This window comes from Mustela nivalis, assembly GCF_964662115.1.
Source record: "Mustela nivalis genome assembly, chromosome: 7".
Classification (NCBI taxonomy): domain Eukaryota; kingdom Metazoa; phylum Chordata; class Mammalia; order Carnivora; family Mustelidae; genus Mustela; species Mustela nivalis.
In genome coordinates, this window is record NC_139026.1 from 103,097,646 (window position 1) to 103,111,432 (window position 13,787).

The window sequence follows — 13,787 nt, forward strand, 5'->3', positions numbered from 1 at the left end:
GCCTCCATCAGAAAGGACAAATCCCCAACTTTTGTAGCAACATGGACGGAACTGGAAGAGATTATGCTGAGTGAAATAAGTCAAGCAGAGAGAGTCAATTATTATATGGTTTCACTTATTTGTGGAACATAAAAAATAGCATGGAGGACATGGGGAGTTAGAGAGGAGAAGGGAGTTGGGGGAAATTGGAAGGGGAGGTGAACCATGAGAGACTATGGACTCTGAAAAACAATCTGAGGGTTTTGAAGGGGTGGGGGGTCGGAGGTTGGGGTACCAGGTGGTGGGTATTAGAGAGGGCACGGATTGCATGGAGCACTGGGTGTGGTGCAAAAATAATGAATACTGTTATGCTGAAAATAGAAAAATAAATTTTAAAAAAAGGTAAAATAATATAACTAACCTTGGTCAAGAAAGTCCTGATGTCATAACTCGAATGCCATGAGTTTGAGATATGAATCACCACGTTTTCTCTTAGAGCAACATTTCTATTGAGTAGTGAACTATTATTGCTAACATTTCTACCATAAGGCAGTTATAGGGCTGGCCTCCTATTAATAGTGTCAAACCAAGTTTGCTTCTGCTGCTTCTCCACCAGAAGTTTGGTACTGGTCTCTGCCAGCCTCTCACTAGTCCTGTTAAGATTACAAAACACAATGCTTAGTATTTTATTTCTCCCCAGATCATTCCTAAATTACTTGCATTTTTTAAAGTTTCCATAATAGTAAACAGAATGTGCCCTTAAATAGTGTTTTAACATGGTAAATGTGACAGAGCAGACCTACTATGTGTAATTATAGGTTTAAAACTGTTCTAAAGAAGTACATATATTTCTAGGGTTCCTAACTAACAAGAACTTCAAATTAAGGAGGGAAAGAAATGGCTATCAGTGATGGCTATGGCTTAACAAGTAATACCTGCTGCCTTCTGGAATGGTTGTACTTAAAAGATTCTTGGGGATGCCACGACACATACTTATATTTAGTAAACCAGTTTAGAGCTGCAAAAATAAACCATCCTGTGGGGTCTGGGTGGCTCAGTCAGTTTACCATCTGCCTTCAGCTCAGGTCAGGACCCCAGAGCCCTGGAATTGAGCCCCACACTGGGCTTCTTGCTCAGCAGGGAACCTGCTTCTCCCTCAACCTCTGCCTGCTGCTCCCCTCTGCTTGTGTTCAGTTGCTCTCTCTCTCTCTCAAATAAATATATAAAATCTTTAAAAGAAAATAAAAATTTAAAAAATCCCTCAAAGACATTTTTCAAGCATTGGCTTTCACCACTCTTGTACATTTCACACATTACCTCAGAGAAATTGAGCATTTGGCACTGAGGAATGATTTAGAGGAACAATTGCTCAGGGAGAAGTAGATGGCAGAGTTGTGATCAAAACGAACTGAAACAGCTCCAGAGGCAATTAGGTTATAACACAGATACCAGGGTACTGGAGGTGGGATCTGCCCTTTCTGTCTTGACCTTTTGGGTTAAAGATGTACTCTTCCAAAAAAAACTAATATCAATAAATAAATATTAATAAACTCATTTCTATTCAAGGTAATTCTGACAATTTTATAATAATATGCTGTCTAAATTATAAGCCTTCAAACAATTAGCTTAAAGACTAGGAGATCAGAGTAACTGAAAATATTCAAGGGAAAAAAATAAAATCATTTAAAACAAACAAACAAAAAAAAGAGAGATACAAACTGTCTTGGACTAACATTTCAATAGTAAGTTCATTTACAAACATAATTTTTCAAAATTATACTATTTAGTTGGCTTTCACTTACTACTGATCTCATGAATGTGGCTCCATAAAAATTAAGGTTTAGAGGCAAATTAATAAGCTAACTCTACTTTCTATGATTGTTTTAATTTACTTGTTCAGTTCATTTTTCAATGACGTTCGATGTGTTACTTCTTCTAGGTAGAGGTGCTTGTATCTGTTCAATTCTGTTTTAATGAGATCTTCTTGAGAACTTTCCATTTTGAATAATTCAAATTCCAGCTCTTTAATTCGGAGTTCCATTTGACTTCTTAGTGAAGCATTATTATTTTCTCTTAACTGAGCTAAGATTTCTTGAGATGCTACTTTTGTCTAAAGCAAATTAAAAGCATAGTTTTAAAATTGTTACAACCTGGATAACTACAGTATATTTCTTCTTTTTTTAAAATTTTTTATTTTTTATAAACATATATTGTTATCCCCTGTGAATCACCAGGTTTACACACTTCACAGCACTCACCAAAGCACATACCCTCCCCAATGTCCATACTCCCACCCCCTTCTCCCAACCCCCCTCCCCCCAGCAAACCTCAGTTTGTTTTGCAAGATTAAGAGTCAATTATGGTTTGTCTCCCTCCCAATTCCATCTTGTTTCATTGATTCTTCTTCTACCCACTTAAGCCCCATGTTGCATCACCACTTCCTCATATCAGGGAGATCATATGATAGTTGTCTTTCTCTGCTTGACTTATTTCGCTAAGCATGATACGCTCTAGTTTCATCCATGTTGTCGCAAATGGCAAGATTTCATTTCTTTTGATGGCTGCATAGTATTCCATTGTGTATATATACCACATCTTCTTGATCCATTCATCTGTTGATGGACATCTAGGTTCTTTCCATAGTTTGGCTATTGTGGACATTGCTGCTATAAACATTCGGGTGCACGTGCCCCTTTGGATCACTACGTTTGTATCTTTAGGGTAAATACCCAGTAGTGCAATTGCTGGGTCATAGGGCAGTTCTATTTTCAACATTTTGAGGAACCTCCATGCTGTTTTCCAGAGTAGCTGTACCAGCTTGCATTCCCACCAACAGTGTAGGAGGGTTCCCCTTTCTCTGCATCCTCGCCAGCATCTGTCATTTCCTGACTTGTTGATTTTAGCCATTCTGACTGGTGTGAGGTGATATCCCATTGTGGTTTTGATTTGTATTTCCCTGATGCTGAGTGATATGAAGCACTTTTTCATGTGTCTGTTGGCCATCTGGATGTCTTCTTTGCAGAAATGTCTGCTCATGTCCTCTGCCCATTTCTTTGTTTTTTTTTTTTTACTTTTTTTTTTTTATTAATTAATTTATTTTCAGCATAACAGTATTCATTATTTTTGCACCACACCCAGTGCTCCATGCAATCTGTGCCCTCTATAATACCCACCACCTGGTACCCCAACCTCCCACCCCCCCAATTTCTTGATTGAATTATTTGTTCTTTGGGTGTTGAGTTTGCTAAGTTCTTTATAGATTTTGGACACTAGTCCTTTATCTGATATGTCGTTTGCAAATATCTTCTCCCATTCTGTCAGGTGTCTTTTGGTTTTGTTAATGGTTTCCTTTGCTGTGCAAAAGCTTTTGATCTTGATGAAATCCCAATAGTTCATTTTTGCCCTTGCTTCCCTTGCCTTTGGCATTGTTCCTAGGAAGATGTTGCTGCGGCTGAGGTCGAAGAGGTTGCTGCCTGTTTTCTCCTCAAGGATTTTGATGGATTCCTTTTGCACATTGAGGTCCTTCATCCATTTTGAGTCTATTTTCATGTGTGGTGTAAGGAAATGGTCCAATTTCATTTTTTGCATGTGGCTGTCCAATTTTCCCAACACCATTTATTGAAGAGGCTGTCTTTTTTCCATTGGACATTCTTTCCTGCTTTGTCGAAGATTAGTTGACCATAGATTTGAGGGTCTATTTCTGGGCTCTCTATTCTGTTCCATTGATCTATGTGTCTGTTTTGTTTTTTTTTTTTAACTTTTTATTTTTTATAAACATATATTTTTATCCCCAGGGGTACAGGTCTGTGAATCACCAGGCTTACACACTTCACAGCACTCACCAAAGCACATACCCTCCCCAATGTCCATAATCCCACCCCCTTCTCCCAAACCCCCTCCCCCCAGCAACCCTCAGTTTGTTTTGTGAGATTAAGAGTCACTTATGGTTTGTCTCCCTCCCAATCCCATCTTGTTTCATTTATTCTTCTCCTACCCACTTAAGCCTCCATGTTGCATCACCACTTCCTCATATCAGGGAGATCATATGATAGTTGTCTTTCTCTGCTTGACTTATTTCGCTAAGCATGATATGCTCTAGTTCCATCCATGTTGTCGCAAATGGCAAGATTTCATTTCTTTTGATGGCTGCATAGTATTCCATTGTGTCTATGTGTCTGTTTTTGTGCCAGTACCATGCTGTCTTGATGATGACAGCTTTGTAATAGAGCTTGAAGTCAGGAATTGTGATGCCACCAACGTTGGCTTTCTTTTTCAATATCCCTTTGGCTATTCGAGGTCTTCTCTGGTTCCATATAAATTTTAGAATTATTTGTTCCATTTCTTTGAAAAAGATGGATGGTACTTTGATAGGAATTGCATTAAATGTGTAGATTGCTTTAGGTAGCATAGACATTTTCACAGTATTTATTCTTCCAATTCAGGAGCATGGAACATTTTTCCATTTCTTTGTGTCTTCCTCAATTTCTTTCATGAGTACTTTACAGTATTCTGAGTATAGATTCTGTGCCACTTTGGTTAGGTTTATTCCTAGGTATCTTATGGTTTGGGGTGCAATTGTAAATGGGATTAACTCCTTAATTTCTCTTTCTTCTGTCTTGTTGTTGTAGAGTAATGCACTGATTTCTGTGCATTGATTTTATATCCTGACACTTTACTGAATTCCTGTACAAGTTCTAGCAGTTTTGGAGTGGAGTCTTTTGGGTTTTCCACATATAGTATCATATCATCTACGAAGAGTGATAATTTTACTTCTTCTTTGCCGATTTGGATGCCTTTAATTTACTTTTGTTGTCTGATTGCTGAGGCTAGTACTATGTCAAATAGCAGTGGTGATAATGGACATCCCTGCTGTGTTCCTGACCTTAGCAGAAAAGCTTTCAGTTTTTCTCCATTGAGAATGATATTTGTAGTGGGTTTTTCATAGATGGCTTTGATGATATTGAGGTATGTGCCCTCTATCCCTACACTTTGAAGAGTTTTGATCAGGAAGGGATGCTGTACTTTGTCAAATGCTTTTTCAGCATCTATTGAGAGTATCATATGGTTCTTGTTCTTTCTTTTATTGATGTGTTGTATCACATTGACTGATTTGCGGATGTTGAACCAACCTTGCAGCCCTGGAATAAAACCCACTTGGTCGTGGTGAATAATCCTTTTAATGTACTGTTGAATCCTATTGGCTAGTATTTTGGTGAGAATTTTCACATTTGTGTTCATCAAGGATATTGGTCTATAGCTCTCTTTTTTGATGGGATCCTTGTCTGGTTTTGGGATCAAGGTGATGCTAGCCTCATAAAATGAGTTTGGAAGTTTTCCTTCCATTTCTATTTTTTTGGAACAGTTTCAGGAGAATAGGAATTAATTCTTCTTTAAATGTTTGGTAGAATTCCCCCGGGAAGCCGTCTGACCCTGGGCTTTTGTTTGGAGATTTTTAATGACTGTTTCAATCTCCTTACTGGTTATGGGTCTGTTCAGGCTTTCTATTTCTTCCTGGTTCAGTTGTGATAGTTTATATGTTTCTAGGAATGCATCCATTTCTTCCAGATTGTCAAATTTGTTGGCGTAGAGTTGCTCATAGTATGTTCTTATAATAGTTTGTATTTCTTTGATGTTAGTTGTGATCTCTCCTCTTTCATTCATGATTTTATTTATTTGGGTCCTTTCTCTTTTCTTTTTGATAAGTCGGGCCAGGGGTTTATCAATTTTATTAATTCTTTCAAAGAACCAGCTCCTAGTTTTGTTGATTTGTTCTATTTTTTTTTTGTTTCTATTTTATTGATTTCTGCTCTGATCTTTATTATTTCTCTTCTCCTGCTGGGCTTAGGGTTTCTTTTTCTTTCTTGTTCTTTCTTCAGCTCCTTTAGGTGTAGGGTTAGGTTGTGTACCTGAGACTTTTCTTGTTTCTTGAGAAAGGCTTGTACTGCTATATATTTTCCTCTCAGGACTGCCTTTATTGTGTCCCACAGATTTTGAACTGTTGTATTTTCATTATCATTTGTTTTCATGATTTTTTTTCAATTCTTCTTTAATTTCCCAGTTGACCCATTCATTCTTTAGAAGGATGCTGTTTAGTCTCCATGTATTTGGGTTCTTTCCAAACTTCCTTTTGTGGTTGAGTTCTAGCTTTAGAGCATTGTGGTCTGAAGATATGCAGGAAATGATCCCAATCATTTGATACCGGTTGAGTCCTGATTTAGGACCAAGGATGTGATCTATTCTGGAGAATGTTCCATGTGCACTAGAGAAGAATGTGTATTCTGTTGCTTTGGTGTGAAATGTTCTGAATATATCTGTGATGTCCATCTGGTCCAGTGTGTCATTTAAGGCCTTTATTTCCTTGTTGATCTTTTGCTTGGATGATCTGTCCATTTCAGTGAGGGAAGTGTTAAAGTCCCCTACTATTATTGTATTATTGTTGATGTATTTCTTTGATTTTGTTATTAATTGGTTTATATATTGGCTGCTCCCACGTTTGGGGCATATTTAAAATTGTTAGATCTTCTTGTTGGACAGACCCTTTGAGTATGATATAGTGTCCTTCCTCATCTCTTATTATAGTCTTTGGCTTAAAATCTAATAGATCTGATATAAGGATTGCCACTCCTGCTTTCTTCTGATGTCCATTAGCATGGTAAATTCTTTTCCACCCCCTCACTTTAAATCTGGAGGTGTCTTCGGGCTTAAAATGAGTTTCTTGGAGGCAACATATAGATGGGTTTTGTTTTTTTATCCATTCTGATACCCTGTGTCTTTTGACAGGGGCATTTAGCCCATTAACATTCAGGGTAACTATTGAGAGATATGAATTTAGTGCCATTGTATTGCCTGTAAGGTGACTGTTACTGTATATCGTCTCTGTTCTTTTCTGATCTACCACTTGTAGACTCTCTCTTTGCTTAGAGGACCCCTTTCAATATTTCCTGTAGAGCTGGTTTGGTGTTTGCAAATTCTTTCAGTTTTTGTTTGTCCTGGAAGCTTTTAATCTCTCCTTCTATTTTCAATGATAGCCTAGCTGGATATAGTATTCTTGGCTGCATGTTTTTCTTGTTTAGTGCTCTGAAAATATCATGCCAGCTCTTTCTGGCCTGCCAGGTCCCTGTGGATAAGTCAGCTGCCAATCTAATATTTTTACCATTGTATGTTACAGACTTCTTTTCCCGGGCTGCTTTCAGGATTTTCTCTTTGTCACTGAGACTTGGAAATTTTACTATTAGGTGGCAGGTGTGGGCCTATTCTTATTAACTTTGAGGGGCGTTCTCTGAACCTCCTTAATTTTGATGCTCGTTCCCTTTGCCATATTGGGGAAATTCTCCCCAATAATTCTCTCCAGTATACCTTCTGCTCCCCTCTCTCTTTCTTCTTCTTCTGGAATCCCAATTATTCTAATATTGTTTCATCTTATGGTGTCACTTATCTCTCGAATTCTCCCCTTGTGGTCCAGTAGCTGTTTGTCCCTCTTTTGCTCAGCTTCTTTATTCTCTGTCATTTGGTCTTCTATGTCACTAATTCTTTCTTCTGCCTCATTTATCCTAGCAGTGAGAGCCTCCATTTTGATTGCACCTCATTAATAGCTTTTTTGATTTCAACTTGGTTAGATTTTAGTTCTTTTATTTCTCCAGAAAGGGCTTTTATATCTCCCGAGAGGTTTTCTCTAATATCTTCCATGTCTTTTTCGAGCTCGGCTAGAACCTTGAGAATTGTCATTCTGAATGCTAGATCTGAACTATTACCAATGTCTGTATTGATTAGGTCCCTAGTTTCGGTACTGCCTCTTGTTCTTTTTTTTGTGGTGTTTTTTTCCGTCTTGTCATTTTGTACAGATAAGAGTTATGAAGGAGCAAGTAAAATACTAAAAGGGTGGCAACAACCCCAGGAAAATATGCCTTAACCAAATCAGAAGAGATCCCAAATCGTGAGGGGGGAGAAAGGGGATAAAAAGAGGTTCAAAAAGGAAGAAAGAAAAAAAAAAAAGAAAAGAAAAAATAAGTAAGAAAGGAAAAGAATTAAAAAAAAGAAAGTGGATAAAGAAAAATATAAAAGAGAAAAAATATATATGTTAGATAAACTAGTTAAAAAACGTTAAAAAATAAAAGGGTAAAAGTTAAAAAAAATTTTACCATAAGGCGAGGAAAAAAAAATGAAAAAGAAAAAAATTAAATTAACTGTAAGACTAAAAAAAAAAAAAACACAGGGAGAAAGCCATGAGTTCCGTGCTTTGCTTTCTCCTGCTCTGGAATTCTGTTGCTCTCCTTGGTATTGAAACCGCACTCCTTGGCAGGTGAACTGGTCTTGGCTGGATTTCTTGTTGATCTTCTGGGGAGGGGCCTGGTGTAGTGATTCTCAAGTGTCTTTGCCCCAGGCGGAATTGCACAGCCCTTACCAGGGGCCAGGCTGAGTAATCCGCTAGGGTTTGCTTTCAGGAGCTTTTGTTCCCTGAGCGCTTTCCGTAGAGTTCTGGGGGACGGGAATACAAATGGCGGCCTCCTGGTCTCCGGCGGAGGAGCCGAGAGCCCAGGGCCCCATTCCTCAGTGCGCCCTCAGAGAACAGCGCCCAGTATCTCCCGTCTGCCTGACCTCCGGCCGCGCTCTGAGCTCACCGAGCCTGTGGCTGGTTCAAGGTAACACCGAGCTGTGAGCTTACTGTCAGCTCTGTCTCTGTAGCTGGTTTTCCCGTTCTAATACCCACAAGCTCTGTGACACTCAGACACCCCCGATCCTTCTGTGACCCTGCGGGACCTGAGGCCACGTTAACCCTGTGTGGGCTCCGCCCCAGTTTAGCCTCTGGAGTGATGTCCCTCAGTGGAACAGACTTTTAAAAGTCCTCATTTTGTGCTCCGTTGCTCTGCCTCTTGCCGGGAGCCAGCCCCTCTCCCCGGGGTCTACCTTCCCGTCGCTATGGATTCACGTCTCTGCCAGTCCTACCTTTCAGAAAGTGGTTGTTTTTCTGTTTCCAGAATTGCTGTTCTTCTTCTCTTCCATCTGCCGATGGATTTGCAGGTGTTTGCAATCTTTAGATAAGCTATCTAGCTGATCTCCTGCTAGCTGAAGTAGTCTCAGCCTGCTACTTCTCCGCCATCTTGACTCCTCCCTATTTCTTTATTTTAGTTTTGTATCAATGATTCAGAGAGCAATTTTTATTTATTTTTTAATATATTTATTTATTTATTTAAAAATTTTTTTAAAACTTTTTCAACGTAACAGTATTCATTATTTTTGCACCATACCCAGTGCTCCATGCAATCTGTGCCCTCTCCAATACCCACCACCTGGTTCCCCTAACCTCCCACCCCCGCCCCTTCAAAACCCTCAGATTGTTTTTCAGAGTCCATAGTCCAGAGAGCAATTTTTAAAGTGAAAAAAAAAAAAAAAGCTGAAATGTAAAATATTTATCATTATTGTGAAACTGAATTAAATGTGAATAATGTTCATTCTTACATCAGAACTCACGCAATCTGATAATTCAAAGAATAATAAAATCATTTAAATTTTTAAAAAGTGAACAATACAACTTAAGAATAATCGAAGTACATGGGATAGCTGGCTGACTCACTCATTTGAGTGCCTAACTCTTGGTTTCTGTTCATATAGTGATCTCAGGGTCCTGGGATAAAGCCCTGTGTCATACTCAGCATGAAGTATGCCTGGAATTTTCTCTCTACCTGTCCATTCCCCACTCGTGCTTTCCAAATAAATAATTAAAATATTTAATATAAAAAATGAATAATCCAAGTATGGTACAATTTTTTTTTTTTACGTAGGCATGCTCAGAATGTAGCCTAAACAAGCAACTGATGGTGCCACCCATGTACCCCATAGTAAAAAATTTTTAAAGGAAAAATTTTTTCTTTTCCTCTCAATAGCCTTGTTTTATACTAACTGGTCTTAAAAAATAAAATGACTTTCCACTGTGAACTATTCTGAAAGATCAGTTTAGTGAGAATAATGATGAAAACTGAAATTTTTAAAGGGAAGGAACAAATGCTTCCAGAAATTTACTAAATTGCTATAGAGGAAGTAGAGAAAAACTCTACACCACATGTAACCAAAAGGTAATTTGCAGTGAAATGAATTAAAGCATATTATAAATGAATAAATCAACCTGTAAAAACAGATCAACTTCTTTTAATTTTTCTGCTATGTTCAATCTTTTTCTTTTTTCAAGCTCCCGTTTATATTGTTCTATTTCACTATATTCTACCATGTTGACTTCTACACGAATTCTGAGGTTTACTACTTATTGTTCCAACTTCTTTTTTTTCTTCTCTAGTTTTTCACATTTTGTCGGTATTTCTTTCATAGATGATAATTCCTAAGAACCTGGTTTTTTGAAAACACAGTTTCCAGTTTTGCTGTAAGATCATCAACCTGCATGAATAAAATAATACAGTTTGGAAGTAGATTGAAAATAGTCTAATGCAAAATTAAGACCCAATTTTTTTTTTTTAACGACTTTAAATCTCTGCACTAAACATGGGGCTTGAACTCAAACCCCAAAATCAAGAGTCACATACGTTACTGACTGTTCAAGCCAGGTGCTCAAATTTTAAAATAAATTCATTTTCAACAAAATGTTATCTATATTGTAGTACAGTCTTGGAATGTGGAACCTCAAATAACTCAGAAAATTAAGAAAATTAAGAAATTAAGAAAATTAAGAAAAAATTAAAACCACTAGGAGTTGCTAAAATCTATCTCTGGTGTCATCCTCTTTGCCACACATTTGTATTTGATTTTTATACTTTTATTTTTCTATGATTGTTTCAGATTTTTCCTCCATAAAATAACTGTAAGTCACCTCTTAGTAGAAAGTCTCTTAACCCTTCCCTCATCTTAACACTCCATAATTTTTTAAAAGATTTTATTTATTTACTTGAGAGGGAGAGAAAGCAAGACATAGTGGAAGAGCAGGGAGAGGGAGAAGCAGACTCCCCACTGATCATGAAGCCCAGGAAGGGGCTCAATCTCAGCATCCCAGGATCATGACCCATGCAAAGGCACTTACCTGAGCCACCCAGGTGCCCTCGTACTCCATAATTTTTAAAGAAGTTTTAGGAATACCATATTGGCTTATGTAGGTCTGAGCCAATAAATGTTTACCAAAATAAGACCTTGAAAATAAGACTCTAATTAATGAATCTATAAATACTGATTCTAATGCCATCAGCCTTTTTCTGAATTACAAATGTTTTATGCTAATTTGAATTGCATTCTAAGGAGAAATGATTCACAGGATTAAGAAATCACATCCCTCAGTAACAAAATTTAATGGGGAAAAAAATTTAGTGAGATGATCCATATATTTTTGGACCAAAAAAAATTTCCTTAACTCAACAGTGTTACAATCCTTTGTAACTTCCCATAAAATAAGAGAATATACTAAGCAATGAAAACAACCAAAAAACTTGCTGGAGTTTCAGTGATGCTGAGTTGGGAAGAACTCCTTTCTTTTAGATATGATTGGTAAGACAAGGTGAGTGGATGTGGTGGTTTATAAACTGACACTGCTCCCATGACAATCCCTCCCCTTCATATGTGCTAGCCTTAGTAACTGGGTCCTAGTGAACAGAATATGGCAGAACTGCTATGTGATTTTTTTAAAAAAATATTTTATTTATTTATTTGACAGAGAGAGAGAGGGATTACAAGTAGGTAGAGAGGCAGGCAGAGAGGGTGAAGCAGGCTCCCTGTTCAGCAGAGAGCTCAATATGGGGCTTGATCCCAGGACCCTGGGATCATGACCTGAGCTGAAGGCAGAGGCTTTAACCCACTGAGCCACCCAGGTGCCCCCTGCTGTGTGATTTTTAAGGCGAGGTTAGAAAATGTGATAAAGCTTCCATCTGACTTTCTTTTTCTAGGAAACCTCACCCTTAGAATCCAGCTGTTGTGGGAAAGTCCAGGCTACCTAGTGAGTCTTCATGGAAATATTCCAGCTGAGACTGCCCTAGCTAACATCCTAACCAAAAGCCAGCCTCAACAGCCAAACATGTGCATGAACAAGGTTTTAGATGATTCTAGTTCCCAGCTTCCAGTCATCCCACGTGATGGCAAATGAAGAAGAAATGAGTTGGCCTTACTCAGCCTTGTCCAAATATTTGTGAACAAGATAAATGCTGTTTTGGCCACTAGGTTTTGAGGTGGTTTATTATACGGCAATAAATAGCTGGCACAGATACTGATATGAAAAATGGGGTGCTACCATAAAAATCCACCGAAAACTAAACCTTCTTTAAACCAGGAAGTGGGTGGAACCTGAAAGAAGATTAAGAGTGAGAAGTAGAGAAGAGCAAGAATGAAAACCAAAAGGGCTTCCAAGAGACTATGAGAGGAAACCTGATGGCCCTTGAAGAGGCTTACAGCAAAGGTTTCTAGATAAGTGAAGAAAATGACACTAGAGGGAAAAGGAACTCGTGCCACAAACCACTTGGAAGTAAAACCAATAGGAAAGATAAGCTTAAAGAAAGACTATTCAATATGAAGGAACCAGGACTTACTGGGTTCATCTATCTGTTCCTCATTCACAGCCTCTCCACATGCTGTATTGTCAAATAACGCTAAAATAAAGAAATGGCTTCTGGATTAAAAGCAAATCCAGGAAGACATGGCCTATGGGTGAAGCCAAAACTGTAAACCCTTTATTAAGACTTCAGAAGGATTTAAGTTGTGCCTCAAATTTCTTTAAGGATCTTAAGAGTATGAGAATTTTAAAGGCATTGTCAAATGAGAGCTTCACAGGAAACCTGAGGTGAAAACTTATCTCAAAAAGACCCAAGAGGATGGCTTTTCTAATGGCATGAAATCCAATCATATTCATGGAAAACTAAAAAACTAAGAGAATTATAGTAGCAAAAACACTGTTTGCAGAGCTTGGACTAAAAGAGACCAAGATAGTACAAACTAAAAATAGGCCTTTGAGTCTTAGAAGTCCCATGAGGAGGAAGCAGGCTGAAAAAGCAGCTACAAACACAGGTCATTCATTATGAAAAGGACAGAACTGGGACGCCTGGGTGGCTCAGTTGGTTAAGCAGCTGCCTTCGGCTCAGGTCATGATCCCAGCATCCTGGGATCGAGTCCCATATCGGGCTCCTTGCTCCACAGGGAGCCTGCTTCTCCGTCTGACTCTGCCTTCCACTCTGTCTGCCTGTGCTCGCTCTCGCTCGCTCTCTCTGACAAATAAATAAAATCTTTAAAAAGAAAAGAAAAGGACAGAACCAAGAGCTCAAAGAGTAAAGCAAACAGCCATGGAGAAGCATTCCCATGCAACTGAAGTACTGACAGCATGCTTCAGGGTGTGTTTCAAAGACGCTATGGACTAGTGTGCCTCCCATCTTCTTTCAGTGGGAGAGTCCTTAGCAGGTTACCAGAGTGTTCATTTTGAGTGGTAGAGAACTGTCTTCCTTAATCCCTGAGTGTTCAGATGGAGAGGATTTGCATTCAAGGGACTATACTTCACGCACCTTATCCCTGCTGTACCTGATTAAGTTGGTAAGATCTTGGACTCAAGCCTAAACCCAATGCCAGGAGAACTGAGATTTGTGGGAGGTATGGGGGGGGGGGGAGGTGAGTGTATTTTTCATGTGGGAGGAATACAAAAAATTGTGGCTGGTGGGTAAATCATGCTGCTTTTTAAATGTGTCCATAGGTTTTAAAATATTCATTTCATTAAAAAAAAAGACCATGGGCCTACCTTCATGACTTTCTTCTAACAGAATATGGTGAATGTGATGCTCTGTGTATTCCAAGGCTAGGTTACAAAAGACAATAGACCTTCTGCCTTGCTATTCAGCTCA

At 38.5% G+C, this 13,787-nt stretch overlaps 1 protein-coding gene across 1 annotated transcript in view; it reads right to left on the reverse strand.

Moving 5' to 3' along the window:
- Positions 1-1,867: 1,867 nt before the first annotated feature.
- The window catches only part of LOC309870342 (ankyrin repeat domain-containing protein 26-like), a gene marked incomplete at both ends in the record, with an annotated part of 31,971 nt that continues 20,051 nt past the window's right edge, over positions 1,868-13,787 (reverse strand). Inside the window, 1 exon segment of the mRNA XM_082742478.1 lies at positions 1,868-2,089. Coding sequence (XP_082598604.1) covers positions 1,868-2,089 — 222 coding nt within the window.